At 42.0% G+C, this 12315-nt stretch overlaps 1 protein-coding gene across 1 annotated transcript in view; it reads right to left on the bottom strand.

The window, feature by feature from the left end:
* Nucleotides 1–11680, bottom strand: part of Eip78C (Ecdysone-induced protein 78C) — a 39315-nt gene extending 27635 nt beyond the window's left edge. The window contains 5 exon segments of the mRNA XM_070207805.1: nucleotides 5472–5613; nucleotides 5693–6033; nucleotides 10337–10741; nucleotides 10744–10802; nucleotides 10804–11680. Coding sequence (XP_070063906.1) covers nucleotides 5472–5613; nucleotides 5693–6033; nucleotides 10337–10741; nucleotides 10744–10802; nucleotides 10804–11444 — 1588 coding nt within the window. The 5' untranslated portion in view covers nucleotides 11445–11680.
* Between the last annotated feature and the right edge of the window lie 635 nt (nucleotides 11681–12315).

The raw sequence follows: 12315 nt of genomic DNA, 5'->3' as shown, positions 1-12315 counted from the left end.
ACAACAACAGCAGCAACTGTTGCTGCTGTGCACAAAACTTTGCAACATTTTGTGCATTGAACTTTGCGGCTGCAGTTCACAATTGTTATTATTATAAATTTTTTTATATTTTTTTTTTTATTTTGCATATTCTTTGAGCTCTTTTGTCAGCCGAAAATATGTGCAAAAATCTGTTGTTGACGTCGCGACGTCGCTCGTTTGTTTACTCTGGCAGTTTTCTTGCGAATTTTTGCGCAGCGACAAAGTGTTAATTCAACAACAAATAGACAACGACAACGACAAGCGCAGGAGCGAGAAGTGCAGCAGGCGAGCGAGTTAATTGCGATGTTGCTGCGGGGCGCGCGCATGCGTAACGCGGCAGCAACATCAACAGGCGACAGCAACAATGACAAAGTGAGGCGCAGGCAGGCTGCATAAATTACAGCAACAGCAGCAATTAGCTGCTAGAATGTTGCAAGCAGGCGTGGCAAGCGCGGCACATGCAACTGCAACAGGTGCTGCTGCTGCTCTTTACAATGCATTTATTGCTGCGGCTAACTTGTTTACATTTATTTGATTTATTTTGTGGCTTTTCATTTATGTTTACTTAACTTTGCATTTCACGCCAATTGTCGCCAAAAATTAATTGTAAACATATTTGAAATGCTAAATGTTTATAAATAAATCACACACAACAACAACAACAACGGCAACAACAACAGCAACACATTTTAAATACATAATTAAAAATTAAACGATCTTTCAGCAGCAACAAAATTTGCGTTCTTTTCACGTCTTTGTTGATGTTTGCAGTTCGTTTGCTGAAAACTCATAAAAATTGCGTGCATTGGACTTTGGTTTCTGAGCTGGCAGAACCGCAACAACAACAGCAGCAGCAACATCAGCGGAAGTGACTGCGACGACAGCAACTGAAAGTGAAAGGCGCTCGAAGAATGCAAAAGGAAGTGAAAAGCAGCCGCTTTATTGGAGTCATTTTTTTATTTTGATTTTTTTTTTGTCATTTTTTTTGGATTTTTGTCGGGTGCATTGAACAGGGAACAGCTGTGAAAACGCGGGTCGCATCGAGCTGAACTGAGCCCAGCTAATGCCCAAAACATATTAGGTGTTAAGTAATATAATATTAAAATAAATTTACTGCATGTTTATAATTAAAAATTTTTATCATTTGAGAAGAACATCTCGTAAAGTGTTTCATTTAAGTTTCAATTAAAGCACGCATAAATTGAAGAAAATAAATAAATAAAACAAACAGCAAACAGCTTGTTAAATTTTATCTTTGGCCTTTATCCGATATTCTAGCAACTCATTTGCCATAATTTCCCTCTAAAAGCAACTAAAATCGCGTCAATTATTCAAGCAGATTGCGAGTCTTTTGTTTTAACTTGTTTATATTGCTCCGCCAGTTTCAATTGCCAAATAAAATTTAAAAAAATAAAGAAACAATGGAGTTGGCGGCAAACAATGGCAAAAGGTGTTGCTGTTGCGCTTTAATGTAGCCCAGCCACAAAAGCTGAGCAAAGCGCGGCAACTGCACAACAACAATGGGACAAAACCACAGCAACAGCGACAACGACGGCAACACAATTCGCATTCGTCTAGAACTTGACTGTGGATGTTGGATGTGGCCTGTCAGCTGACCCAGTTTAGGCCACAATTACAATTCCGTCTCAAAGTCTTGTTTGTCTTGGCTGCGCAGACGCAGCAGCAGCAGCAGCAACAACAGCAACAGCAACAGCAGCAACAGCTTGTTTTTGGCTGCCCAAAGTGGCATCTACAACAGCAACAAGAGCCGCAGCCACGGCAGATCTGTGTGTTGCTGACATTTGATAGTTTGCTTTCAAATTGACTACAATTGGAGTCAGAGTCGAAGTTGGAGTCGAGTGGAGCCGTTCTATGTAACTGTGTCGCCTCGATGGTTGCTGTTGCTGTTGCCGCTGGCGACAATTGTGTGCCCATTCCCAAGCCACACTGCCCCAAAATTGTCGCTAGTTTGGCGTTTTAATTGCATTTCGATTGACAGACGACAACACGCATACGCCACGTGTGACAGCTGAACAGCCCCAAACATTCACAATTACCCCAACAGAACAAAATTTGATTAATTCAGAAATACAAGCCGAGGATGCGGCTGCCTCTGCCACAGAATGCGGCATGTTTGTGCGCGTTTGTGGCATGTGTTTGATGTGTGACCCAATTTCCGCTAGCTAAATTACTTCCCAATGGCACCGACTACAAGTTACTCTCAAATATCAAATTAATCTTAAAAGTAAGAGACAACAGCAGCAGCTTTTAGTTTTTTCCCCAGATAGCAAAAGCGTTAAAACTGATTTGGTGTGTAATTAAGGCTTGATTAAAGCTTGATTATTCAGAATCATATTCATTTACGTCTAGCGAGCTTTTTCTGTACACCTAAAACACAGAAAAGCTAATACAGCTTATAAATAAGAGCTCTTACATTTTTCAGAAACTTAAAGCTCCACGTCCAACAAATTTCTCCTTATTTATGAGAAGCTTAACACATTGCGTTTTACAAGTTTCTTTTAAAGCTTTAAGTACACTTTAAAATAATGCTCTTTGGTTTTACAAGTTGACCCTTAAGTCTTCTAACAGTATATCGTGCAGAAATCGAAGCTGTTTTGGGTTTATCGTTTTAAGAATGTTAAAGCCAAAAGCTTTAAGATTCACAGGATGGCTCTTAACGCTTAAGGCACATGACTGGCGAAAAAATAGCTTAAGTGTAGATTGAACACAAACCTAAAGCTTGCCGTTTAACAATTTGCATAAGGCACACGAAAGCTTTTATTAATCTTAAAGCTTGACCAGCAGCAGCAAGTTTTACTTTTACAAGTTGCCTATTAAAGTGCATTTGGTGAAGCTCTAATTATTTATCAAGCTTTTTCTATCACAATTCGCTCAATCTATTCCACTTGCTCTAACTGCTTTTAGTTCTGGTTCCTGCTGCTCTATTTAAATCAAGCGCTGTGCCACTTTCAGCTGGTGTCATTGAACCATAAACGCAGCAGCTCCAGCAGCAAATGTGAGGCACGCCCACTCGCAGCATAATTGCATTTAGTTGGCTCTTTGCATGACGTGAGTTGACCCAAAAAACATAGAAACAATAATAAAAATGTTTTTTCCAAGCTGCCAGCTAAATAATTTAAGGCACTTTCAGAGTTGAGTTGGGCGAGCAATGTGTTTTGTACCCCCTTTATTTTGGAGCTAGATCGTAATGAAAATTGCAAACTTAATTGGAAATTCTCTCACGGCGTGCGATTGGCAAAATGGCATTGCCATAAAATCAAAAAGGCCGAGCCAAATGCTTAATTAAACAGCAGCAAATCAAAACGCCCAGCAACAACAGCAGCAACTGTTGCAGCTACAACAACAGCAATCACAAGCTGCCAGAAAAGCAATTGAAGTGAATTATTGAAACTTTCCATATGCAATGGCTGCAGTTAAAGGATTGAGGAAGCTGCAAGTACGAGAAAACTTGTTGGCAAAATCATTAAAATTGGCGAAAAGTAAACACGAACTCATCTCGCGCACTCTCCCCCTCCGTGTGGGCTGGAGAGGATTGGCCCGGCTTGGCGTGGGCAACGCTGTTCGAAATGAAGGAAGTGTTTGCTCAACGCAACGCGAACAAAGGCCATAAAAAATGGCAACAAATGTTGCAGGGCGACTAATAAATGTTGCAAGCAGCAACAACACAGCAACAACAACAGCTTTGACAGTGACAACGGCAACAACTGCAACAAATGTCTGTCACACACACACACACACACACACACACACACACACAGCCACTGCGCCTGCAATTGCCCCCACGCTGCCCCCTCCACTGTACTCCAGCCGCCGCCCGTCGCTGCCTCCACATCCCTTTCACGTTTTAGGCAATTAATTGTGCAACATCAAATAAATTGCATTTAAACGCAACAACTGCAACGTTGTCTGCAGCAACTGTTGCCGTTGCAGCAACATTTTCGGTCTGACAAGCTTCATAAAAACTAATTTGTTTTTGCTTTTTTTTTTTGAGAGTCTCCTTTTTGTGATTGCCGTGTGTGGATTGAGTTAACCAGGAAGTAGTACTCCTACATACGCCACAAAACGTCTATGTAACAGCCAAATGCTGCTGCTGCAGGCGGCGCATTGTTTGTGCGCTTTTCCCCATTGGGGCTTTACAGCTTGTTAACGAACAACTAAGATAATCAAGTTGGATGAATTAGACCTTAAGGCGCAGCTTTGTGTTTTGCTGGGCAAGCGACTTAACCAAGACAAGCCACAGAAAGTGCGGAAGACAAATTGAAGACAAGGTGATGTACGGTATCGCCTTTCTATGCGATTTTCATGACATAATGTATTGTGCCTACTGGGTTGTGCCTAACGATTAAGAGGCAAAGAAAGAGAAATTAAGCGATTGGTAGAAATAGAGAACCGTAAAAGAGAGAAGCGAGTGAAGCAAGGGAAAATTAAGATAAATAGAATTGAATCAATATGAGAAGAGGGAGCAGGAATGAGAGTGGATGTCATAACAGCTATAATACAAACAGTTCTCTATATTATATTACATTAAACAAACATATCTAAACAATTCCAAAGTATAAATAACTTTGGCCCCAACTATCATTCATCTTACCATGCTCGGTAGATGTCAATATTGGGAGAAAATAAAATTTAGCCCGCATCTTGTATATGAAAGTATTCAAAGCTTGGAATATTTTCAGTACAACGGGCAATTGTAAATAGAATAAAAATAGAATAACAGATCAAACATAAAAAATAGAATAACAGATCAAACATGGAGTAGGCTTTAGACATTGAACGAAAGTAACTTAATGAAATATACTTTTTAATCTTAATCCATTCAAAATGCCAATAATTTCTCTGGTCAATATTTCTGTACGTTCTCAACACTCTTCTTGATGATCATGAGAATCGCATAGAGAGGCGATGTGCATGCGAAACGTAAATGAAAGATAATATCGGTTGCTAAGTGACAATTCCATCTATCAGAAAATATTTATATAAAGATATGTCTGCTGCAGCTTCTTACATAATATAAGCTGACAAATTTACCAATTAAAGTATTATCAAATCAATTATATTAAGTAATAAAAACCAGCCTGACTTATGAGTAGCAAGTATTAGAGTAATCATGTTTAGACTATCTAAAGTTAATAGGGGCCTATTAATTAAGCAAGCCGCGCTTAGACATTGCCTTAGAGCACAGTTGAGCAGCAGATTAAGAGCTCAAGTCTGTCGGATACTTATCGAACTGTCCAATAAGCATTGGCAGCCGCTCGACAGTTGGCAGACACAATCTCTGATCGGCATAAGTGTAAAATCTGCCAACGCTTTAACAGTTGGCTAATAAAGCTGGCCACGATGACAACAAGCGACTAGGTGCAGCCGCCATTCACTTGCCGAACAGCAGCAGCTTGGGCAAAGTCTTAAGCCTAGATGGAGCTACTTACAGTCACGGCTCATGCCAGCCGAGAGGCATTTCTTGAAGCGGCAATATTGACAGCGATTCCGATTCAGGCGTATCACCAGGCACTTGCCGTCGCGCAGGCAGCGGTATTCGATTTGCTTTTGGATGCTGCGACGAAAGAAGCCCTGCAACATGTAAACACAAGTCATGAGAGCAAGCGAGAGAGAGAGCGAGGGAGGGATAGAGGGTGAGGGGGGAACTTACCTTGCAACCCTCGCAGGAGGTTACACCATAATGATAGCCCGATGCCTTGTCGCCGCAAACTTTGCAGGGCACAAACGACTTCGAGGAGACGCCGTTGTTGCCGTTGTTGTTGCTGCTGTTGCTGCTGTTGTTGTTGTTGTTGCTGTTGCAATTCCCGTTGCTGCTGCTGCTGTTGTTGTGATTGCTGCTGCTGCTGCCGTTGCTGGAGTCAACGATGCCGAATTGTTGCTGCTGCTGCTGCTGCGCGAGCTGCTGTTGTTGTTGCTTGTGTTGCAACTGTTGCTGCTGCGCGTGCTGCTGCTGCCCGTGTTGCTGCTGCTGCTGCTGCTGCGAGTGTTGCTCTGCAATGATAAAGTGCAATTGTTGTTAACTCTTACTGTTCACATTACTCATACGCCACTTGGGCAGGCGCCACAAATTGCCTCGCGGTGGCAATTTGCTAAATGCGCGCGGCTATCGCCTGCTCCACATCTGCCGCATGTTGCTCGTCGCTCGTCGCTTGTCGCTTCTCGCCTCATTTGTCAGTGACAAAAACACTGACAGCTCGCCTGTCAATACACTCCCCCGACGAGTTGGCAATGGAAAAGGAAACGTGCTCCATGCGATTGGCAGCTCTAATGGAATCCGTGGGCGGCTTACATTAGGTGAATCCAGGGAAATGGTCAGACCAAATCAGATTAATGGAGCAAGCGCTGTGCCAATGTGTATGTGGCATGCCACAGCTAAGCGGCAAAATTACATTTTAATTAAAATTTAAATTTGAATGCGCATGCATAACTATAACTAGCTTAGCTTCGCAGCCAGTTCAAGCTGCGAGACAAGCTGTTCATAGGGTCTCTAAGCCCACTGAAAGCGTAAAGAAGGGATATCATGTTATTGTGCGAATGTAAATAACACAGACAGAATGAAGCATCTGTAACTCTATTCAGTATATATTCTTCAGCATCAAAAGCCATGTCGATCTAGCCATCTCTGTCTGTCCGTCTTTTCATCTATTAATCTGTTCTTAGATCCCACTAAGAAATTGTTTTCGGTAATCGATAACCTGCCAAACGTTTCCAAGCAATCGATAAAAATCGATGTCGTAAATCGGTTTTTTTGTCATCAAATTTGACTTATGGCTTCTAGAATAGAATGTACAAATAAAGTATCTTCTATTTTTACAACTATAAAAATATCTGAGCTGCGGAGAGAAGAAAACATCTTCCAAATATCAAGTCTATAGATCTTATAGTCTCTAGAATCGAAGAGTTTACACACACGGACAGACAGACGGACAAGTCAGTTAATAAAATCGGTTCTGTCTTCTTTAATATGTTTCACCATTCGTGACTGGATTATAATACGCTCTACAAGGCTATAAAGAAATGGCTTTTTAAAAAAAATATGCTACAAGATATTGTAATGAAAAAGTACTTCAAAGGCAATTACCCTATAAATTTAATATGTTTTTAAGGTTTAAGAACTTTTGTGAGCCTCTTGAGCTTTAATATAAAGCTGGCAACTGGTAAAGGAAAACACATTTTGCTAAGGCAGCGCTTGCAGCAGCGAGAAGCAAACAAATGCAAATGCAGCTCAAAAGTGCATTCAACTTCAGCAGCGACAAAAGCAACAACATTGATGATGGCTGTTTGAATGTGTGATAAGCGAAAATGCCAAAAAATACAAATAAAAACAACAAAATCACGTATACGCCACCTACACAAAGGCAGCAGCAGCAACAGCAGCGCGAAGCGGGCGGCGGGCGTCGGGCAGCGGTTTGTCGTCAGTCACGGGGAAAAGCGGCAACAACAACTTGCAACAGCCGCACAATTTTCACTGCAAGCGCCGAAAATTTGCAATGCAAATTGCTGAGAGGCAGCAACAGCAACAACTCGTAGAAAATTGTGCGCTTCTTGGCATTTCATTTCATTTCAATTTGCCTTTTTCTAATGCAAAAAAAAAATAATAATAATAATAAAAGAGAGGGAAAAAGGCAAATGAACTAAGCGCGGAGTTTGAACTGCGCGTGTGGCAGTTGTTGCAGCAATCGGTGTTGCCACACCTCGAAATGCGAGGCGAAATGAAATGAAATTAATGTGCAAGTTGCACGAACTGGACGCAACGTTGCAGTTGCAGGCAGTTGAAGGCGGGGCATGCCCCACTGTTACGCGCTTGTGCAATTGCAAATTGAATTTTCAGCCAAGGCGCTGGAAAATGTCAGCAGCAAAGGAAATTCAAGTGGCAGTCGCTGTCGCTGCTGCTGCTGCTGCTTTACTTGATTTTCGCGCCGCGTTCAAATGCAAATCACTTGGCCGCCTTTGTGAGTTGACAATTTGGACGCCATTGTTGCTGCTGCGGCAGGCACTGGAGCAGGGGCAGCTGCCCGGCATTTCCGCGTTGCCAGACAGCGGCCAGCGATAGACAAGCCACAAGCAGCCGCAGCGACGACCAGTTCATAATTTTTGTTGCAACTTGTTTTCTTTTGTGATAAAACGAAGCAAAAAAACCAATAAGCGGCTGAAGTCGGAAGTGCCCGACTAAGAGATCCCCTTTACCCTGTTCTGTCTCATCTGCAACAGTAGAATTAAGGCATATTTGTGTATTGTCAAGAGATCAATTGCATTAAAACTGTGGCGATAACTTTAAAATAAAACATACTTAATATATATATACAAATCTAATAGCTGCATGTCAAGTTTGGCGACTCTAGCTCTTATAGCTTACGAGATATGCTCAAAAAACAGGATTTCGTTATCGACAGTTATCGACTATCGAAAAAAAGGTCCTACTTCACTGGCACTAGGAGAACCTATGTCTAGATCGAGTCGGCTATTAATCAATAATATATGAAGTCGGAGATGCTCTCTTCTGCCTGTTACATACATTTGCACGAAAACAATCTACCCTTTTACACACTTTGAATGGGTTCAGGGTATGAAAAAAAGACGCGACGCTAAGTAGAAAGGAAAACTGATTGAATGCTTGGCACTGACTGACTGACTGTCAGTTAAATAAATGCCAGCTGAGTCTCGTTAGCGACAGCAACTAGTTTTGGGCGGCAAATCCCCACTACCCCCTTCCCCCACCCGCTCTGCACTCCTTCCGCAGTTTAATTTGTTTTGCCGCCTCACTAATTGCAGCAATTAAATGCTGCTAATAAATCCTTGCCAGCAATTCTGCAACCCAATTAGAAAGCCGGCAAAACTCGAATGCCGCAAGTTTGCTCGAGCACTTAGTTGGCCATGCGGCAAACTCATTTAGACCCTCACGCAACGCAATTGCGTTCAAAGAAAAGCCCAAACATTTGCAAATCAACAACTTCAAGTACTTGAAATATATGAGAGCCTGAAGTTTGAAATTAGGCTGCACTTAAAGCAGCTCCATCTCCAGCGCATGCCTCAAGAAGTTGCAAAAAGAAAAAATAGTTTAACAAATTATTCGAGTCTAAATAATAAGAATATATCTGGGCTAAGTATTTATGTAATCTAAATATAATATATATATTAATAATAAACTCGCAGCATTTTGTGGCAGAAAGAAATAAAAATGATTCTATGCACTGAGAGAAATCGAGCTATGCAATAAAATTTTTAAATTTGAGATATATAATATATATGCCTAATTTATAATCCAAAATGAAACGTGATTCCGAGATCAAATCGCTTGGATCAGGTTAAAAATTCATAGTTTAAAGTATTTGAATATTCAATTTCTTGAAATTATAATTCAACTTAGTCAAGACTGAAATGCCTGTTTATAAAATTATTGATAACAAGATCTTGTTACAATACAAATTATTGTGCCCTAATAAAATATCGACATGGGCTGGACTTTGACAAGGTTTAATAAAACAGATCAAATATATAGATATATATATGTATGTTTGATAAGATATCATATAGATTTTTAAAAGGTTTCAAGAATTTTCTTTGTCATTGAAAAGGAAAGGTTATTGTCATAGAATATGATACAAGTCCGGACACTAAAACATAAATAACTTTGGCCTCAATCAAAGCATATTTGTTGGCTGCCAATTTAGGGCCAAAATTTAATCTAGCCCGCGTTTTGTATGTGAAAATATTTGCGATTCACAATAATTTCAAACCAACAACAGGCAAATGGCAAATTAATTCTAAGTAAAAATGTAGCCAAGCTCTCACTAAATCAGGCTTTAATAAAAATAAATACAAATATTTTGTTATAATTATTTCGTAAACTTTCCTGGTTAATTAAAGCTTAAAACAAGTTTTGCGGAAATCCTGGAAAAGCAGTCAAAACTCAACTTGATACAGGTCTTTACTTTAACTAAGCAAATGGTGAACGTAATTTGAAGTTATTTATGAAAATGAAAACAATTTTTCATGGCTATCAATTGCAACAACGACAACAATAACAACAACATTGACAGACAATCGCAATATGAAAGGCAATTTGCTTGCCACATCTATCAAATGCTGTGAAAAAAAAAGCTAACAACAACTGCGAATTACATTCATTTTCGCATTTTCCATGCTGCGCCTTAATAGTTTCCGCAAAACGAGGCAGACGAAAAATGCGAATAGCTGGCGAACAGAAGAAAGAGAGGCACAATTTGTGGCAATTGTTGTTGTGGTTGAGCAGCAACACGGAAGAGACGTGACACACTTGCAACATGTGGCATACCTGCGTGTCCTTTGCTCAGATGCGCAACAGTTGCAGCGGTTGCCGCGTGACCTGAGGAGGAGCTGACCGCCGACGAGGATGTTGCTGTTGTATGCTGTAGCTGGAGCTGTTGCTGCTGTTGCTGCTGCTGCTGCTGTTGCTGCTGCTGTTGCTGACTGGCATTGAGAAGCGTCGCTCGATTGAAGTGCTCGGCACTGGATGCAGACGACGTGGATGATGATGAGGATGAGACCGTGGCCGAGCTGGAGCTGGAGGAGCAACAGCCGCCGCCGCTGCTGCGCCCGCTGTCCGGTGAGGAATGGGCGCCGGCCGAGCTGGAGCTGTTGCTGGCGGGACCGAACTGATGCACACTGCTGATGGCGTACAGAGCACCTCCACCATTGCTCAGAGCCGTGCAGCTCAAGTGCGCTGCTGCTGCTGCTGCTGTTGCTGCGGGTGCAGTTGCTGCTGCTGTAGCTGCTGCTGCTGCAACGGCAACTGTTGCTGGCGTCGCGCTGTAGAAGCTCTCGCACTGCAGCAATTGCAGCGGATCCGCTTCGATGGCACTGAGGCAATGTTGCAGCTCCTGTGCGGTGCCAGTTGCCAGCTGCTGCTGCTGCTGCTGCTGCAACAATTGCTGCTCCTGTTCGTCCTCGGGCTCCGAGTCTAGACTGGCCGCTTCGCTATATGCGCCTTGTGTGGATGAATCTTCGGGCGTGTCAAAGAAATGCAAATTGAAATCAGAATTTGCATCAAAACTGACTTCCGGCAGTGCTTCGTTCTCTTCCGCCTCCTCCTCCTGCTGTTGTCGCACCTCCTCCGCTTCTTCTTCCTCGACCTCGTCCTGCTCCTCCTCGTCGTCCTCTTCTTCCTCGTCCTCTTCCTCTTCCCCGTCGTCCCCCGCCTGCTGTTGCTGCTGCTCCTCCTCCTCAGCGTCTAGATCTGCAATATTATTGTCGTCGTCCTGCTGCTGCTGCTGCCGCTGCTGCTGCTGTTGTTGCTGTTGTTGCTGCTGTTGCTGCTGTGGGCGTGTCGGCTGGCCCAGGTTCTTTGCCACAGTGTCGATCAGCAGATGGGAGCGTAGTTGTGCCGGTGCCGGTGCCTCCAGCTCTATTTGGTAAACATCCATGTTGCTGGCGTCGCTGCATTCGCATTCGCATCCATTATCATCAACAACATCATCACGCAAATTGAATTCCCCACAGGCAACACTCGCTGAAACGTTCTCAGCATTTTTGTGAACGTTTTTCAATTTATATTCCTATTTAACACTTCTTGATTGTCTATATAGACATAGAGTCAAGGCATTTACTCAATTGTACTTTGCAGATTTTAAGTCAATTTTGTATTTTAATATAACTGAAACTTGAGCTTTTATATGAAAGGAAAAACTTGTATTATTCTTTTTTAATTTCTAGTCTTATCCATGCAATCCCTACAAACAATATCGTAAGCTTCTATAAATTCTAAGAACTAACCACAATATCAACTGCAAGAAGATTTCTCTCTTTGCCTCTGCAAAGAAGAAAAATAAAATAAAATAAATTTCTAAACTTATCTATCTGCAATTTGCTCTTCTGCGACTTTTCAATCTACAGAGAAAGCTGCTGCAATCTATTAAATTTCAAAGAATCCCGTATTTATATCTCCTCCCCTTAACTTATTTATAGAACAATTAGGAAAATACTTAAATCTAAACAATTTTCACACTTCACTTCAGCACAAACTAAGCTTGATTATCATAATTTTCAGCGTAATTTTTCAAATCACTTCCGTGTTTGTTAATCCCGACGTTGGCACTGCAACTGTTCAAAGTGTCCACGGAATCCGGCAGCTGGATAAGCTGGACGTGCACACTAATTAGACAAGTTTGTATGCGGCCCGTGGGATGGGGGAAGCAGGAGCGGGGGCGCGACGTTTACAGCGTTTGGGGAAAATGCCAAATGGAAATTGTGAAAATGTGCGATCGCGCGTACAAAACTCTCGTCTCGACGAGATCC

This window comes from Drosophila virilis, chromosome 3 (genome assembly GCF_030788295.1).
Source record: "Drosophila virilis strain 15010-1051.87 chromosome 3, Dvir_AGI_RSII-ME, whole genome shotgun sequence".
Classification (NCBI taxonomy): Eukaryota; Metazoa; Arthropoda; class Insecta; order Diptera; family Drosophilidae; genus Drosophila; species Drosophila virilis.
The sequence above is the reverse complement of the archived record's forward strand: the minus strand, read 5'-3'. Positions and strand labels throughout refer to the sequence as shown.